Source organism: Daphnia magna, linkage group LG9, assembly GCF_020631705.1.
Source record: "Daphnia magna isolate NIES linkage group LG9, ASM2063170v1.1, whole genome shotgun sequence".
NCBI classification, from domain to species: Eukaryota; Metazoa; Arthropoda; class Branchiopoda; order Diplostraca; family Daphniidae; genus Daphnia; species Daphnia magna.
In genome coordinates this window covers 3,810,949-3,829,756 of record NC_059190.1, presented here as the reverse complement: position 1 = coordinate 3,829,756, position 18,808 = coordinate 3,810,949, and the positions used below count along the sequence as shown (strand labels likewise).

Here is an 18,808-nt window from a genome sequence, read left to right as displayed (position 1 = left end):
ATATCAGATTCAATCTCGCGATCGCTTACAAACAGTTTTGGCGTTACACGTGTGTTATTGGGCTTTGGTGACTCGCCCTGGCTACTGTGTAAACGCAGGCTCACGTGTAAGTTGAGTAGTCGTGCCGACCACACGAAGGCCGTCCAGCAGGAAAAACGAAACATATGCGGCCAACCAGAAATGCTATAACCCATTACTAATATACACACCAATTTGGGGTATTTGTTGCTCATTATGCATATCCTTCTCTTTTTCTCGTCGATGGGCTTTTATAACAAGAGGAAATTCAAACAATAAATTGGCTAATCTGTCTGGCCCTGAGCTTAAAATATCCAGGGTCATTAGCCGTCGATTGCCGTCAGGTATGGTATGCGTTAATTACAAATTTTGTTTTTCTTCTTTTTTCTTTAGTATGAAATTAAAGATAACATTTGATGATAGGACTTTGAAGTAATGGTTTTTGCTGGTTTCGTCAGTTTTGACGGTTGCCTTTGTTTCGAAAATATGACTCCCCACGAGCTAAACGAAATTGACTTTGACAGAAGAAACGCATGTCGAAATAATAAAGAAAACCGGAGGAGAAAAACAACAGCGTTCTCGCCTGCCTGGGGCCGCTGTTATTCACGCCACGGCAAAGCTTTTCGGCAAAGACTTGGTGGGTGGTCCGAAAATTATTGCATGGTTTACTAATTTAATTTCCTTTTTTTTTTTTAATGGTGGGGTCTTCGTGTTTAATCTGTTTTTCGTTTTTACATTTGATTCATTGTCCGTGCGAGATTCGCAAGATCTGGAATATTCCAAAATCAAAAGCAGGGTCCTCATCTAGCGAGTCTTACTGGAACTATTTCTAGCAAACCAGGTGAAAAACTCAAAGGTATATCGAAATAAAAAAAACAATACATTGCAAAAATGAAACTAGCCGAAATGAATTATAATGTTGATTCAGCTATCTCAGATCTTTAATCAGTCGGCTAATGTCACCCACCTGGGATTTACAATTTATGAAATGGGCATATTCAAATTCAAACTGTTTCACGAAAAAGTCTGGCATACAAAAAAATAAGCCTGTCTTTTTCTTGAAAAAAATATTGCTGTATAAATACATGATTGCCATTTGAAATTTTATGAGGATATCGAAAATCAAGTTCATTTTGACTTGGGATTTATAGTCTTTGAGTTAATCAAATTCAAAGTGTTTGCGATAAAACCATTTCGATTCCGTTTTGTTAAAAAAATACTTGATTGGCAGGAAAACTAATATTTTATTGCGAATCAGTGTTTAATTTAATTTAATTTCTTTTGCCGGTAATATATGGCTGAAAAAGTTGATTCATTCGTAAACAATATGAAAATATGAAATTAAAAACACATAGGTGGATTTCATTTTTTGATTTGTTCTCGGCCATCTTTACCATAAGATACTTTGTATGCAAAATTACAACACGTGGCATGGGCATCTTTTTTTCACGTAATTTTATATAACTTCAGGTTTAGTTACAAAAAAAAAACATAAACAAAACAAAAACAAACATTTTCTGTAGTAAGGATCGTAACACATAATTATGATGACTGTTTGACTTGTAACAAAGAGGAGAAGAAAGGCTAAAATAACAAAAACAAAATGATAATCGATTCTTTTTTTCTTTCTTTTCATATGCAAAATATGAAGGTTTGAAGTGTACGCGGACATTTGTCATCATACGAAATGAAATAATATAAAAATCACCGGCCCGATTCAACAAATACATCACACCATTCGCATATTTCAAGATTTAACTAATCTAACTTTAAATGGGATTTTTTTTTAAAGGGGCGGGGAGCGGCGGGAAGGATTCACGGTGTATGGTTCTTGATTGATGACACCAGCGGAACAAAATGACAACAAAATTTGATTAAAAAAATTTGAATACAAGACACACCGGTATGTTGTCTGGAGAAAATTGGCGTCGTTCTATCGCCAAAATCAGTGACATAAAAACTGTAGAAAATACTCTAGGCGTTGAAAAATTCGGTCATTTCGTTAGATCGCGCCATGAGAAAGAGGAACCAAAAATTGGAGCAGGAAGAAAACTAGGCGTATAATATGTATAAAATATGTGTGTTTTGTATGTATATATACCATATCGATTTTTTTGGTGAACCGGTAGAGGAACGGGTAAATGGATTAGGAAGGTCAAATCCAATATGAATATGTAGATATCGTTATATGTAGTATACATGTACTGCAATTTTAGGACTTGCAACCTTTTGCCAAGGCGCCATTTTGTTTTTCTTGTGTGTTGATGATCTTCGCGTTTGTAATTTTCCCCTTTTTGTTTGATTCACTTTTTTGTTCGTTTTTTTTTTTTTAAGATTTCCATAGGAATACTTCAGATAATGACAAACATTAAACGAAACACGACGATGATGAAGGGTGCCCTTTCATTTGGGAAAAAAAGCATACCTGAAATAGAACGTTGTTATCAGGAACCCCCCACCCTCTGTTCCTGCCCCTCCCACCGGAAGAGCTCGATATCTTTCTCGTCCGGAAGCTGGACACTGCTACGACATTAAAACACTATATGTTTGTGAGCAGATGTTAGGAAGAGAGAGAGAGAGAGAAAGAAAGACACACACAAACACACATGGTTCTCTTTTGTTTGTTTTGCTTTTGGTTTGGAAGAAACAAACATGCACACACACACACAGATCAACGCGCTTCCTCTGTCATAGCGAAGGTGAGATTAGAATAAAGGTCAGGTATTAAAAAATAAAATAAAAAAAGAAACAGCCATAGAAACACGGCAAATGTGAGTACGGAGGGGAAAATGTAATCAAAAGAGATGGCGGACGGAATCGAGATTCAAAATGGAAGTATAAAAATAAAGGAAGGAAAAATACCGAAACCGTTGGAAGAGGAAAAAAAAAAGTGAATGGAAAATGTTGTCGATGTATAGAGGAAGAAAAGAAACAAATGGAAGTCAAAATATAGAAGGTCAGACTGTGTGCTTCAAAGTTCTCTTTTGTCGTTGTCTCTCCAAACAGTCAACCAAACGCGCGATCACATGTGTTTTTACGAAATGTTCAAGTGTGTGTGTGTGTGTGTGTATGTATGTATGTGTGTGTGTGCGCAAATTGTTAAAAGGTGAGGAGGGAAAGGTAAGTTCATTGAATGAAGTAATCGGGATGGTCGGAATCGGTTTCAAATCGCTTGGCTTCCTCCTGCATGCTTTCCTTGATTTTCAAGATGGCCGCCGACTCCGTTTGATCCTGCAAACGATGAACAAACCAGAGTGGCTCAAAAACAAAATTTCCAAATGGGTCCCTCTCTCTTTTTCCTTTCCATTTCGTTTCAAATAAATTAAAGTTAAGGAATAATAATAATAATAATGATAAAAAAATTGGTTTCTCTTTCGCTCGCAGGACAATCAAAACGAAAAGCTTTGGCACTTGTCGAACCATACGACAACAACGACAAGCTGGTGAAAACCATTCTTTTTCGTTATTGTACCATTCTGTGTGTCCTACAAAATGTTTAATCTTGAACCGATCAAATTTTTTGATTCTTTACGTCAATGGACAAAAAGACAAAAAACAAACAAACAAGAAATCGACTGAACTTTCGACTGGTGTGACGGGCCGATTGGGCGCTGAATTGCGACAAGGTAAAAAAAACAAAAAAACATGGCAGCTGTAACTGGAACTTCGATTTTCATTTTTCTTTTGTGTGTAAAAAAAAACAAACAAACAAGACTTTTCGCTATCTTTTGCAGATATGGCTGACCTATTGTACAAGCTCCGTGTGCAAGTTAACGATTGTGTTTTGTTGGGCAAGTGAAACAAACGCTGGTTCCTAAATCCGGGGCAAAATGGAATGCATGAATGGTGTAAAATTATCTTTTTTTTATTGACTCGCGCGTCTTGATTTTGTGTTCAAGATCCAATGAATTTGTACGTCGTGTCGTTCAAGCTGACTGACGGCTGGAATGAAAATTTAAGTCGTAAATAAACCACCGCCACCACACACACACAAAAAAAGATAAGGGAAAAGAAAAATAAGCCCAAAAAAACAATGAATTTTTTTTTCAAAATTATAAGTGAATCTGTGAATTGTGTGAGGAATGAGCAAAAACGTCGGAAAAACAATTTAAACAAAAAAAAAAACCAAAAAAACAAGACCGTCCACGAAAAGCACACACACACATACACAGAGGAACACAGAGGAACACACCTGTTCTTTTGCTTCTTCCAATCACCAGCAAAACATCTTCTTTTTCTCAGATATGATCTTACATTTAAAATGCATGTCTCTCACTCTCTTTCTTGCTCACGGAACGTATCACGTCAAAAACTGAAGTAGGAAATAGTGAAAGAACATCAAATCCAGCCGCCCCCTCAAGTTAAGTTTCAATGAAAAAAAAAAAAAAAAAAAAAAAAAAAGGGAAAAGAAAAATGAAAGATAGGTAGGACCAGGTGTGAATGAGCGCTACCGATAAGTTATAAATGTGTGGAGGGATTGCTGCTTTGTTTGTCCGTCACACCAATGAGAGCCAGAATTATTTTGAATAGATCAAAAGAAAATAAGGTAAAATAAATAGAAGCAGTAGTAGGTATAAAAATAATTAAAAAAATAAATAAATAAAATAAATGATAATATTTTTTAAAAAATCAAGTCCATAAGTTTGATTTTCTTGTTATTATTTTTTAAAAGAAAAACTGAATGGTATGTTTGTTGTTCTTTTTGTTCCTTTTTGCGGATAGTTTTCAATAGCTTTGTTGTTGTTTTTTTTTTCGTTTTTTTTAAAGATTCAAATCAATACAACATTACGTTCATGCAGCCGCCAAAATTTTCCGTCCATTCACTCCACAACATTCACACGTATTACACAAACAAAAAGGATATCGGTAGTTATTACATATCATATCATTGTTTTAGAGAGAGACGATTCTATTGAGACTGAATGGGTCGTTACAGGGTCAATTTTAATTAAAAAATGAAAATAACACGAACTATAATGAAATCAATTGAAAAGCACGTTCGAGTATTTATTGAATGTTTTCCTCCCCTCCCCCGCAGAATAAAGAAATTAGAAACAGTCGATTCCCAGTTGGTGGGCGGGGAAAAAAAATGTCATGGCCAATAAGAATTTTAGGAGAGAGTGGGGAAGAAAAATTAAGTTGTGTTGATTCAAAAAATATACCACTTAATTACATTATTTTTTTTTAAGTCAAAAAGTGAGAGTGGGGGAAATTTTTTTCGAAAACAACTTTAAAAAAAAAGAGAGTAGTGAAAGAACGTGTCAAAGAGAGATTACTTATATTTTTGTTTACAGATTGACGGCTAAAATAATAATAAAAAAAAAAATTAAACACGAGTCGTAAAATAAGTTGCAATTCGTGGGGTGGCGAGGGAGGTCATTTGCGTAAAGAAAAAGGGGGAGGGGAGGAGCGAGGAAAATATATATCAGACGATTCGGGATGATGATTCACTTGTATCTCACAATAATTCACGCACGCCCCCTCACCCTCCCCTCCAGACCAAAAAAAAAAAAAATCCAATCATAATGCGGTTACAGAGAAATTAAAAACGAGTAATGGTCATCCAGTCATCAGTAAAGATAACGGGGTACGGGTGCAATGAGCTGTTGTAGTTAAATCACGTTTTTTTTTGTTGTAAATAATTTAAAAAAAGTGGGGAAGAATAAAAACAAACAAACAAAAAAAAAATTATTTTCAATGGAAAAGAGGAGAAACGGTTTGATGCCAATTACAAATACAATGTCCCTCCCAAAATGTTTGCGAGTTGTTTCCGCTCAAAAAATTAAAAACAAACAAATTGTTTGAACTGAAATTTAAAAAAGCTACTAATTAATTTGAGCAGCATCGTGGAGAGGCTGAAGGAGAAAGAATATATAACTTAAATTATCCGGGCAAAAAAAAAAAAAAGGGGGAGAGAGAGAATGACGAACAACACACGGATTCAAATATTAGGAAATGTTAAAAAAAATCTAAAAAAATTGGGAGGTGAAGGGAGGAGGGATGTATACGGCCAGTGAAATAAGACAATAGAAGGGAATGGTGGACGGTAAACGGCCATTTAAAATATAGCAAATTTTTTTTTTTTCTTTTTCAAAATGGGTTCGTCTCGTGACAGAGTTAGTTTTTTTCTTTTTTCTTCCTACTGCCGGAGACCAACTTACATTTTTCTATTCTCGATTCCCTTCCCGCCCTGTGACCCGCGATATCCTCTCTCGTTTCAAATCCAAACTTTCTTCTCTCAGTTATTTCCATTCTGTTCGTTCGTTTCTTTCTTTTTTTTTGTTATTTGTCGGACTTTTCAATTTTTCACGAACCGAAGAAGCTGCCGGACATACTCACATTCTCATTGGGGCCTCCGAAGCCGCCCAGGTTGTAGTCACCCATGCCTCCTCCGCCACCTCCGCCGCCGTTTCCGCCGGCATCGTCCCGCGGTGTCCCTGGACCACCGTTTGCTGGTGAACTTTTCATGCCATCCAGGCCATCGCCACCGTTCATAACCGGGCCCATAGCCGAAGGACCCATCGGTCCCATAGGACCTCCTTCAGGTCCGCCACCCATCGGGAAGTCCTGCTTTTTATTTTGAAAATAACCAAAGACAAACAATTAGTAAGCCAACTGATTAACGATTTCAGAATTCAAATTGTGCCAAAAAAATTTAAAAAAAATTGAGAGAAAGAGAGAGTGAGAGAGATAAGACAGAAGCAAGAAGGTTTTTTTTTTGTTTTCTATAATTTATCAAGGTGACCAATCCAGATAAAGACTACGTGAAATAAAAAGGAGTTAGTGTTTCTTTTTTGTTTGTGTGTGAAGGAAAAAAAAGAAGAAGAAAAGTGTAAGACAGATGGGAGAAATGAAGAAAGAGGGAAGATGAGAAATTCGCGTACTCCTGGCATGGCTCCACCCGGCACAGATTTCATCATCGTGTACATGCCGTCCCCTCCTGAACTAGACGAATCTGGTTGATGATAATAAAAAACAAAAACACACACACATCGACGTCAGTCAATTCAGTGCCCGTTAAGCTTTGTAAGCTGTGGTGTTGTTTTGGCAAGAGATTTTTCCTTGTTGTTTTCCGAGCGGCCGGAATTGAAAGGACAAAACTCACCTTGTGGACTAGGCATGATGGGTGTGCCGGGACCTGGTGGTCCAGCAGAGCCGGGTGGACCCTGTGCGAACATCGCCGAACCACAAGAAAATAGGCACAGAGAGAACAGCGGAGAGAGAAACACACAAAGTTTGTCAAAATAAATAGTCGTTAGTTTTTGTTTTGGTCGGAAAAAAAGAATGGGTGGGGGAAAAAAAGGGTATAGTAAAATCATAGAATAAAAATTCATGTTACGGTTAAAAACTGAAAATAAAATAAGTTATGTATCAATATGTATACGACATGGGGTTAGCTCCTCTTTTATTTTCAACTGGCTTCTCTCAACTTACCCCGTAGTTGCCAGGCGATGATGATGGATAATTCATTGGCTGCAAATGAAAAGAGCACACAACAAAAACATTTAGACATTTCATGTTTCTAACGTTTCATCTTTATAGCAAATGGCATTTACCGTTGAAGAATTCGGTTGCCACTGTGGCCGAGGACCGCCAGGTCCACCCATGCCACCCATGTTTGGTAGAGGTCCGCCGGGCCCACCGGGAACACCGCCTCCGGGACCCATTGGACCGCCAGGACCCATCATACCAGGACCGGGCCCTCGCATTCCTGGTCCAGGGCCGTAGCCTCCAGGTACTCCACCTGGACCACCTGGACCCATGGGTCCCATTCCACCCGGCCCTCGAGGACCACCGAGTCGGGGACCCATACCGGACATCGGAGGACCTAAACGAAAATTTTAAAAATATCGAATAAGATACTTGGCGCTACATAAGATTAAAAAGGGGGGGGAACAACAACAAAACAATCACAACAAAAATAATAAAGCAGGGCCAGCGGAAACAAGAAAGTGCAACACAAAGCCGCTAACGTAACACAAACCAAAACAACAAAAGAAAAACTGAAAAAGGAGATAGAACGCTTGACGGCCGGAAAAAAACAAAAACAAAAACGGCAAATCGATCTGTCATCTGATCACCGACAGTTTTCAACACGAGCCGCTTAGAAAACAACTACAGTTTCAACAGAGTGCGTGGCCGTCCGCGTGGATCGATAACGTAAACGACTATTTTTTGTTTGTTTGTTTAATTAATTTCAAAACAAAAAGAAAATAGGGAGATAAGAGTTTCAATACAGAAAGCGTTAAATACTTGGGTAGAAAAATTAAAAAAACTGAATTAATCAATGGAAATAAAAATTAAATAAATAAAAATAAACAGACACAGACACATACAGAGGCTTTGCTGAATTATGTGTACCTTGCCAACCTACGAACTCGCCGTCACCTGAGTCGAAGGAGTTTCAAAGATAACATCAATAAACATCATCTGTCTTACGTATGTATATATACATAATATTCACTGATTGAATTTAATCAAAGTTTTAATGATAAAAAAAAAAATAAAAATAAATAGATACAGAAAGAAAAAGAGGTGTGGAATTTCATCTGTTTAACCATTATGCATAGGGACAGACGCTAAATCTTTATGGGTGTTCAATATCTACCTTGCCGAGTGGGATCCAGACTGTTGGGCATCATCGGCTGGCCAGGAGGCTAAAAAGAAAAATCAGTGGATCATTTATCAATTCAAAGCTAAATTTGCTTTGTTTTCATTTTGAAATTACCCCTCCGAATTCAGGTCCCATCTGAGGCATACGAACGCTGCCTGGTCTAGGTCCGCCTGGATAACGTGGTCCCATAAACGGCTAGATAAAAATATACATAAATGATAAGATGTAACCGAACAAAACTTTATCACCGATTTAACATACCTGGCCCGGCATCATCTGAGTGTGTGGTGTAGGCGGCTGAGGATGTGGCGAGGGTTGCGAGGCGGGGTGAGTAGGCGGAGACGGCCTCATTGCCGAATTCTGCGATAGCGAATTCATTTTTAATGACATTTTTCAGAAATCAAATCCCAAAACTTTTAGCTGATGAAACTTTTTTTTTTTTTTTGTCTTGTACAACTTAAATGAAACCCTAACCTAATGGTTTATTCAGTGTGACCCAACCCATCATTACACCACAGAATAGTATTTTTTGTCTTTTGTGCAACGGATAAACTTACTGGAAAAAATCCGTGCGGCATCGGGCCTCCTGGCATGCCGTCTCCTGGCGCCATCTGGCCAAGCGGACTCGGCACTGGACCGGCATTCTAACATGTGGGCATTGAGCGCGCGCGCACACACACACACAAAACCAAGCAAAAAAAAAGAGAAATAAACAAATAAACAAATAAGCAAAACTGTCCTTTTTTGGGGGTAGGGAAGGGGGAGGGGGGCTATGTTTCGATCACAAATAAAATTTAAAAAAACGGGAACAAATAAGGCGCTCGCCCGCACACTGCCTCAATAAGTCAAAAATCGATATTTTTGGATCTGAAGAATAGACGGGAGGGAAAAAAAATTACAAACAGAATATAAAAAGAAAAGGAGGGACTAATAATTCCCCTCCTTTCCACCTTTTTCTAGGAGCGTCTCCAACCTTCCACCCAGCGACGCCGACCCTCCCCCCCCATCGAAAGGGTTGCCATAGCAACGGGGGACTTACTTGAAAGGAGGATGAAATGCAGCGCATTGGGAGGCAACAGAGACGAGAAAGAAAGAAAGAAAAAAAAAATGGAAATAAAAAGAAGAGAGCGAACGCCGATAAGGTCAAGAGGTAAAGTACCGTCATAATGAAGCGGGGGAGATGAAAAACAAATCACGTCTTCACGGCGCTTTCTGTCTCATCGGTTCCGCCTCAGATAAGCATCCACATCTTCAAAATTGAAATATCAAAGATGAAGCACATTTCTTCTTTTTTTTTGTTTGTTGCCTTTTCGTGTGCATCGTCAAGACATGCGCATGACCTCACGTAGCGGATCGATTAACGGAGGAGGATGCCAAGTCTGTTCGATCTTGTGTCCGCACGGTCCTGCACGTAGTCGATTTGGCCGAAATCTTTAAGCGCTTTATATTCGCGAAATATTTCGAAATTAAGAAACGCCTGCCTCGTGGATTTCTGCGAATCCTCGAGATTACAAATCCAGAGTGAGTGTGTGTGTGTGTGTGTGTGTATAACAGTCAAGGAGAATAGGGTGTCCGGTAGTGGACCGCCTGTTTCTCAGGTTCATGCCCTAGAGCGTCAAATTTCAAAAACTTTTTCAAGGTACACACTCAGGTAGTCCTTTTATCTTTCTCTTTCTCTTCCAACTCTTTATCTAGTTCTCTTTTCTCCTCCGTTTCCTGCATTGATTCATTCGTCGTCTTCTCCTTCATTTCACAGCATCCGATGGACTAACCTTCTATGCATCCATTCTTTTCCACTGTGCGCTCATTTATCGGAATAATTCCGGGTATCTAGCAACAAAGCATCTCTCTCTCTCTCCCATTTTAAACAGAACAAGACCGTTGGAAATATCACACATCCAACGAAATCCAAAATGAAAGATCCCCCAATTTTTAGTCTCCCCTCTGGATTCAAACAATAGGTGTATCTCTCCTCCCCCATGCACCAACTAAAAGAGAATCCGAGTTGCCTATTGGTTCCTTACACACATTCCTGCTCCGAGGGTTCCACACACACACACACAACGTAAACTAGAAGAACCTTAAAAAGAAAAAAAAAAAAAAAAAAAAAAGAGAAATCCTTATCCCTCTCCCCTGAGCGAGAGTCTACCTGCAAGTTTTCCCACAAAGAGAGGGTCAAATTAACCCACCTTGATTGCTCCCCAGACTTTTCTTTGTCTTGACCTGATTTAATTTGAAAAATAAAATAATTAAAGAAGAAAGAAAGAAAAAAATGAATCTACGTGTTAAATGAAAACGGTCTGGTGGATTATGCTGATGCACGTGTGTCGGAACGAGGCGGAAATCTAATATCGTTCGGGGCAGTTAAACAAACAATTACGGTACACCTGTTGCCCTGCACCTGAATGAAACGTTGAACTTAAAAGCGCCCGCCTTATTTGAATCGCCACATGTTATTTGGGAGAGCGCATGTTCACTTAATTCAAAAATGTGGCCAGTTCTACTTACGTGTGCGATGCCATTGACGCCATAGCCGGAATTGACGAAACCCTACAAAATTTAAACAAACAAACAAACAAAAATTAATCAGTGTGTTAAATGAACTAAATTAAATGAAAAGAGTTTGAGGCAGATAGACGATAAGGGACTAAATGTCGACTAATAAGTGAATTATTTTGACAACTAACTAGAGTGCGATATCAAAATGAATTATGAATGACATAAAAAAATTTATTAGCAGATGTGAAGGATCCTCTTACATAGTCATGAAAGGCTTTGGCTTCGCTGGAGTGATCGCACGTATCCCGGCGTTCCGGCGCCGCGCAATACAAGTCCCAAAATACACTATAAAAATTGAAAAAGAAGACATTAATGACTTAATTATGATTGTGATTTCTTTTCTATGCTGTACTTACCACCACCACGAATGAAGGAAACCCGGTGGTTCTCCTAACGTGATGTTTTTCTCCCACCGAATCTTGAAATAAAATGAAACAGATTTAAAGATGATTGAAAATAAATCGTTTTCAGAACGTCAAGCAGAAGGCTAACACGGGTTAACGCGTTGGCCAAACATCGAAAAAGCTGTCACACAATAAAAATAAAAGAACCGTCGAGATAGATGTTGGACAAAAGTATCGATCTATCAGTCAACATCCATCCAGTTTCACAAAGCAGCCCTTAAGACAACATCTCTAACCACTTCCAAATGCTGGCAAGAGATGCCGCTCATTGAAAAATGTACTTAACAGTCTGCCAATGAACAAGTGAACAACAACTCTTGGTAAATTTTTAAAAAAATTATCTATATTACCTCGGATAGAAATGTCTGTGCGGCTTTCTGGGCGCCCACATGCAGCAGGTACTCGTAGACATATAATGCTAACCTATTAAGAGAGAGAAATCATTCAAAAATAAAAATAAAAAACGTGTGAAAATGGCGGGCGTAGAACCGGTCGAGTGTTTTTTTGTTTCTTTTATTTTTCTTCTTCTTTTTCCCCCCACTGTACTGCAGTCCTGTCACTCTGCCAAAAAAGCTTGGGACATACAAGAACTGTTAGGACAACACACACGGCAGCCATCTTGGCAGCTTTTTATAACACACACTGGCACACAAGGGAGTCAAACGCCAAGCCGCTACCGCATGAATACTGCACAATATTAGTATTCGTCCATGTGGAAATGAGCCTTGGAATCTATTTCGGAATAGTCCAAGCCGACTTTCGTCCATTACAATCATGTAAAAGACTCGAAAAGAGAACAAGAACCCATGATGGAATTGGAACACGCCGCTGCTATTGCCGTTTGGCGCGTAGTTTCTTTTTTCCGATCTTCCCTCCAACAAACCATACATTCACATACATAGGCTCCCCACAAGAAAACATTTCAGCGGCATATAACCACGTCGAAATAAAGAGATAAATAAAGACTTACTTCTCCCTAGCTTGGGCGTCCGAGGGTACCGTCGACCCCTTGCCTTTCGCGTACATAGTAGAGTCAATTTTCGTCGTTTTTGCTATTTTGGGGGCACGGTCGGCCAGATTGACTCACGCACATCACAGTCGTCGTAGCGAAATAATGTTTAGGTTTCTCCTCGTTACTTGTTCTTGTCAAGCGAACTGAATCTGTCGGGTAAGCATGTTAGCTTCCCAAAACAGAAATAAAACTGAAATTCCTCTCTCTCTCTCTTTGGTGCGTACGTACACTCAAGATATACACACATACACACAGACACTCTCACACACACACACACTCGGTAGGTCTCGCTTGGGAGAGGGAAGTGTCACGCGCGACGCCACACACTTTCTAACTCATGGCCGCGACGCGTAGACACATTGGCTGTCGAATCTCACCGACAACTCTACAGCAGACTGACCGGCACATAGACACATGCACGACAAACGAAAGAGAGAATGACACCCTGTGTATTTGTCTGTGTGTTTCAAGAGGCGGGATGTCTAATCAGTTACACAGCAGCGTCGGACCAGCAGAGAGGACGCACAAGACTGACTGGGTGACTGGCGCAATACTGCCTGTGTGGTAGTCTAGTGATAGTGCAGTAACTGGGGCCTGTATTCTCCCTCACTCGTTTCCCTCGCTGTCATATGGCGCCCTCTTAGATATTACCCGAAGGGCACAAACTGAAGCGCGATGCACAAGAGAACCCGTAGGCACGCGCGCCGGCTGTTGGCACACACTACGTTTGGCGCAGAGTATCACCAACGTGATGTCTATGTGCGCGCTTTTCTTTCTTCCCTTCTTTGCTCACATCGAAATCCGGGTACTTGACAGCGCCTCTAGCGACAGCGTGCTCCGCAGCGCTCACCGCTCTCTAGCGGTGTTCTGTTAATTTTGAGTATTTATAGAAATATTTTGGTGATTGCAAATATATTTTTAGAAGGATAGTAAATGGACTAACTACAATTATAAAAAAATACAGAAATCATAAACGTTTAAATTGGAATTATTATATTTAAAACAAAAAGAGAAAAAGATTAACCGGCCTTGGCCATATTGATTTGACAACTTGCGTCAGCCTCGAATAAAAGAGCTTACGGAATATCGAAATTTCTCTTTTATAAAAACTAAAAATAAAACTTCATCAGACTTTAAACAGAAATGAATGTCATTAAGCCAGTAAGTCTTAAGAGAACTGGCTATGATGTTGCACATCCTCCCCTTTTTTCCTTTCCCATTTGCCATCCTCCGACCAATCAACCGGCTTTTCCCCTTCCCCTGTTATTCTCCTTCTCTCCCCATCTTGTCATTCCTTCATTCCACCACCATTCATCCAGTTCACTTTCGATTTGGCTATTCGCCGGTTCCATTCGTGTTTTTTTTTTGTCTGTTTTCTCCTTTCCCCGAAAAAAAAAAACAAAAAAACTTAAAGAACGTCGCCTCATCTCATCCTGTCATTCAATGGTGAGTGTTTCATGTCATTTAACTTTCAACCAAAATATCGCCATTTTGTTGTTTGCAATTTACCATTATACATGCGACAGTCAAGGCAAAGGGGGTTTAGATTGTATGCCATTGCCACTGCATCTGTGCTAAATCGTAATGTCTACGTGTGTACGTGTGTGTTTGTTGCTGGCTTACTGCTGCGAGAAATATCGGAAAATCAATGCCTTCCACCTCGTGCCGGGCTGCGGCTGCCGGCTCCCGCTAGGCCAGACAGTCGGCCTTCCACCTGGTGGCCGAAAATGGGTTTGCACGGCGCTGCCACGTTGCGGCAAAAAATAAAAGTGTAATTTAAAAATGAAATTGAAAAGAAATGAGAAAACTTGCAATGTAGCCAAGTGAAATGGACGTGTAGCTAGTTCAAGCAAGGGTTCAAACACTTCGTCGAGCAAATGCAGCTGAAAAACGAGTTTCAGGGTGCTGACACACGACAATGTGTAACAAGTTTACAGATAATGGAATGCATTAGGGTCAAAAGTAGTTAGACTGGGCAACTAGAGAAATTTTTAATTCCATATTTCACAGTTGGTTAATGGCGAACTTGACTTTTTAGTGCCGTCCAGAGTAACAATTTTGTGATTTGTGCAAGGGTACCATAACGTGGGAAGAGTTCGTGGTTGGAGTCCGTCACATATTGGCAGTGTCCGACTCGATCGGTGATGGATGGCATTTTCGTGGATCACTGGTAAGTTTCCATCTTTGTGCACGTGTTTCTTCAAATATTATTTCGATGCTACCTGTAACGTTTCACTGTGAACTAGTCGACGTCTTTCTTCATTCTTTTACCATTTAAGTCGATCACGTGGATTTATGCCACTTTTTTAGTAAAATGACCTTCGACTTTCCGTTGCGTATTTTCGTCCAAGGTTTTTTAGATTTCTTATTCCACTGATCTTTTATTTTCATTTTTTCCCCTTTGCTCACTGACTATGGCTCCGGGCAAAGCAAGAAATAAAAATGTAAAAAAAAAAAAAAAAAAAAACGACAGAGGAAGGTAAAATCGTGTTAGCCTAGTATGAAGATGTCTAGGAATTGTGCCTGATTTACAAAAATTTACTAATTAGGAATTCAAACAACTGTTTCACATAGTTTCGCGCCATAATAAGGATTTAATAAGAGGTAATTCAGTATTCGGGTAAATTATTCGTGCTTGGTTGACGGTTCCTTAGCGATTGAACGTGAAGTGGAAAGGCCACAGCGGTAGTCATGGCGCTGCTAATGACAACGGCCGGAAACGTGGGGAACGAAACGTTTTGTATTCGTATCGTGTCCCTTCGCTCTCGATTCTCAAACCGTGAATGTACTACAAAAGTGTCATGTGAACGTGCTGTTCAACAACGAAACGAAATGCGGGACATCTCGCCCGTCACTCCAAACGTGTTTTTGTTAATGAACTATAGCGTTCGATAACAATGTTTCGATCTCCTGCAAACGCTTGAAGATTCGATCGTTTGACGATAGATGGCAGCCAATATTCACGTTTCTATTTTTTTGCGAATTGCATCGTATCTAGTGTTTAAAAAACGCATAGCATTTGTTGGAGGTAGACAAACCGATTTGAATGCATGCTTTCATGCTTCACGCTATTTTGAAAACAAGTACTTAAAATTCAGGATTTGCGTTTTTGAAACCTATTCTACTTTGGTAACGTACCGGTGTTCACGACAGAGCGGACGAGAGAACTTCGACCATCTGTTACAATCTAACACCATCAATACGAATGTCAAGCTAACTTTAGCTTGGAATGGAAAACTCTACAACTCCTGCAAAGATCTCATCAGAATCTGTAACAAATGTAGGATTAGATGTACAAGTAAAATTGTGATTATTCTAACTTGACTTAGATCACTCGTTTGCACTGAATGGAAGCGAACGCAAAGGCGTTAGTTGTTCAATCGTAACGCAATTACGCAAAATTCCGTTCGTTAATGTGGCGCTGATTAGAGAGAGCACTGCGCCCTTGGGTCTAATTCGATTATCATTGAAACGTATTCGTTCAAGAAAAAAACAAAACATGGTTTGTATCCAAATCAAACGTATCCAGTGACATTAGATTGGATGTTTCCATGACGCACAAGGCGACTAGCAAAGTGAATTGCAATGTCTATTTTAGTCCACACATTCGACCACCATAAGTAATTTACCTTTTTTGTTTTTCCCGTTTGTTGCCTTGGATCGGAACATGACTTGCACTATTGCCCCCCACACCTCATGTCCGTCTTTTGCCATTCTCCTGTCTTTCCATGTCTTTCATCTCGACTCATTAGCCATCAGACCTGTGACGCCAAACTACTGTTTCAGTTCTAAAGACGCCGAAATTGTGTGCGCTTTTGCAATAGATTGAAAAGGCGGATGCAAGATTGGGCGCAGTCCGATCAGCTGAGAGTTTCTCTATTGTCATGTCACGCTTCCAACATCGAAGCAAGCTAAGAATTAGACTGGGGTTGTAAGATTTCCCTGCGTCATCGGTATAGTCAATTTAATTTCAATTTCACGTTGGAACTAACTTGGCGACTAAGAGATAATGACCCGTCTGGATGTAGTGTGATGGATGCAAATTCAGGCGACATAGGTCTCCTGCGCTTGAAAACAAAGTGCGTTTGTATGTTGCCTTTGATAGGAAAAAGGAAACTTGAAAAACTGAGAGTGACAAACTAAACAACAAAGTGTTGGAAAAAATAAAGTTTACTTTTTGTATCGCTAAAACCTTTAGACGTTATTGTCAACAATAATCTGAATACTAGTGCAAGCGAGCCAACGCCCCAAAACTTTTTAATAGTTGCCCCATATTAAAAAAAAAAGAAACTGCGGTGCCAAGTACCAAAAATCCACTATACTCCACTTGTACATAATTTGTATTTATTTGTTATTTACCTTTTCTTTTAGCGAGCGAGGCATTCAGCTGATTGTTAATCGTTAACTTGATGCATTGTATGGCCAAGCGGAGTTCAGTAGAAAAATCGATCGGGCCAAATCAGAATGGAACCAAATCCTGTAATTAGTCTAGTTAGTGCAAGTTCAGGACACGATAAATCACGAAGCCTTTGTCTCGTGGGCCAAGCTGGTTAACCAGCTGTGGTGAAACAACTGCATTAAAAATGAGAATTACGCTTTAAAGTGCCCTTGGTGCTCCAGGGTCCTTTGTGCACAAAGTTTCGTAGCATTGCTTGTGGCTCCTTCACATCATCTAATCGGTTTTTCTTGTTATTTTTTATGTTATCCTTTTTGTTTTTCAAGGAGGAGCACGGTGGCGGTTATCTAGCCAAAAGGATGGACTACCCCGTAGCCATTGGAGAGCCATCGGAGAGAACTTTATCCGCACGAGTGGCGACGATCGATCACGATTCGGTGACGGAACCTTATGAAATTGTAATTCTCAATCGAAATTTAGTAGATGAGGAAATGGTGAATTGCATATTTACATTGTCATTTGCCACTATCGGTGTACGTAGGATCCGTGCAGCATTGATCCCGATTCTTCTTTCCGGCCCGTCTATGGCGAATTTCACGTGCTGTACAGTCTAGCTCACGCCGTGCCTACACTCTATTTGAGAGCATGGAGACGAGGTTCGTTTAATTGATTTAGTACCGTGAAATATCCACTTTATCCCCCTTGCGAATGCAGTTTCTATTTAGGGAGAAGGGTGGTACAATTTTTCTATTCAGCTCTTCATATTCGCGTTTCTTTTTAATAATATTATAAAATTTTTTTTTTTTTTTTAAAGATGGAAGCTGTTTAGAAGCTGAAGAATTATGGAGAGATTTAACTGCTGCCGAACGACGTCCTTCATCCGACGAATCCGAACGACTTCGCTCGTTGACGCAACAGGTTTTTTTTCCCCTTTATAAAGATTACGATTTAATTAGCCAGCTTGCGAAAAAGTGGAATCCAAATAAATTTGCAAATTTAGAATTGCTGACACATTGTCGAATCTTGTTCATATTTCACTGGGTTTCCTACGCCAGGCTGTAATTGTCAAAAAAAAAGTTTCTAAAAATGTAACTTTTTTCTTCCACACGTTTGGTGTTGTCAAGCTGTTGCCATGTTGTGTAATAGTACGATAAAGTAGCGTCTAAAATAGAGCTCGCCTCAAAGCACATTGTGTGGATTTTAATGTGATTTCATATGCAGGAACATCCTTTCCTCGGTGAGCCATGGTACCATTTACATCCGTGTCGGACGGCAGACATGATGGATCAGATCGCAGGCAACGACGTAGGCCGAGTTGATGCAAAGTGAGTTATATCGTTTACGTATTACATCTGATTTCCTTGATGGTGTGTCCTCCTACACTCCGTCGTTGGTTGCCCCGGTGATCGCAAAGTCGGCTGAGAAGTAGTTTCTGATTATACGAATCCCGTCAAACAACGTGCGTTTCATAATATATCTCTTCCCAATTTAAAATCATCATCCTACTAGCTCGTCTTTTTAACATTATTTACTGGTTGAGTAAACTTTGCCGTTGACCTAGGCGATATTTTATCCGATGGATGTCAACTGTGGCCCCTTTAGTCGGCTGTCCCGTGTCTCATCATTATGCATCCTTCCGGTAAACGCCCTACAGCCGCTTGCAACAGGTATATACGGACTCTATTTGTTCTGTGTCAAAAAAAATTTACTAGTTGACATTTACTGTAATAAAAAAAAAAAACGTTTAAAAAATCGAATCACTTGTTCGATATTTTCATGCCTTCGGGTATGAGGGGGGGGGGCAA

At 39.7% G+C, this 18,808-nt stretch overlaps 2 protein-coding genes across 8 annotated transcripts; one reads left to right on the top strand and one right to left on the bottom strand.

Annotated features, from left to right (window-relative positions):
* Window positions 1-860: 860 nt before the first annotated feature.
* LOC116930311 (single-stranded DNA-binding protein 3) lies at window positions 861-13,279 on the bottom strand. Of its 7 annotated transcripts, none has more exons than XM_032937714.2 (16): window positions 12,566-13,251; window positions 11,946-12,018; window positions 11,548-11,609; window positions 11,392-11,476; window positions 11,141-11,182; window positions 9,190-9,276; window positions 8,894-8,992; window positions 8,747-8,827; window positions 8,627-8,675; window positions 8,380-8,406; window positions 7,575-7,846; window positions 7,453-7,491; window positions 7,124-7,184; window positions 6,903-6,973; window positions 6,358-6,585; window positions 861-3,249 (listed from the first exon to the last, which is right to left on the bottom strand). In XM_032937714.2, the coding sequence occupies exons 1-16, from the start codon at window positions 12,619-12,621 to the stop codon at window positions 3,145-3,147; spliced, it is 1,437 nt and encodes a 478-aa protein (XP_032793605.1). In that variant the 5' UTR covers window positions 12,622-13,251; the 3' UTR covers window positions 861-3,144. The 7 variants fall into 7 exon arrangements, with proteins under 7 accessions (XP_032793605.1, XP_032793598.1, XP_032793602.1 ...); XM_032937707.2 differs by having other exon boundaries at window positions 6,358-6,588; window positions 12,566-13,249; XM_032937711.2 differs by lacking the exon at window positions 9,190-9,276 and having other exon boundaries at window positions 6,358-6,588; window positions 12,566-13,279.
* A 496-nt stretch (window positions 13,280-13,775) lies between these two features.
* On the top strand, window positions 13,776-18,760 carry LOC116930317 (ubiquitin-like-conjugating enzyme ATG10). The gene is made up of 7 exons (XM_045179092.1): window positions 13,776-14,053; window positions 14,682-14,777; window positions 17,330-17,461; window positions 17,545-17,659; window positions 17,818-17,921; window positions 18,225-18,328; window positions 18,565-18,760. The coding sequence occupies exons 1-7, from the start codon at window positions 14,051-14,053 to the stop codon at window positions 18,644-18,646; spliced, it is 636 nt and encodes a 211-aa protein (XP_045035027.1). The 5' UTR covers window positions 13,776-14,050; the 3' UTR covers window positions 18,647-18,760.
* The last annotated feature ends 48 nt before the right edge of the window (window positions 18,761-18,808 follow it).

What these genes read in the sequence shown, in the direction of transcription:
- LOC116930317 (XM_045179092.1), top strand. An exon ending in TTCGCTCGTTGACGCAACAG is followed by an intron (nt 17,922 to 18,224) that starts GTTTTTTTTCCC and finishes TTTCATATGCAG; the next exon opens with GAACATCCTTTCCTCGGTGA. An exon ending in GTAGGCCGAGTTGATGCAAA is followed by an intron (nt 18,329 to 18,564) that starts GTGAGTTATATC and finishes CCGTTGACCTAG; the next exon opens with GCGATATTTTATCCGATGGA.
- LOC116930311 (XM_032937707.2), bottom strand. Translation starts at nt 12,621, where the DNA reads ATGTACGCGAAAGGCAAGGGGTCGACGGTACCCTCGGACGCCCAAGCT. An exon ending in CACAGACATTTCTATCCGAG is followed by an intron (nt 11,610 to 11,945) that starts GTAATATAGATA and finishes TTTTATTTCAAG; the next exon opens with ATTCGGTGGGAGAAAAACAT. An exon ending in CGGGTGGAGCCATGCCAGGA is followed by an intron (nt 6,589 to 6,902) that starts GTACGCGAATTT and finishes CAAAATAAAAAG; the next exon opens with CAGGACTTCCCGATGGGTGG.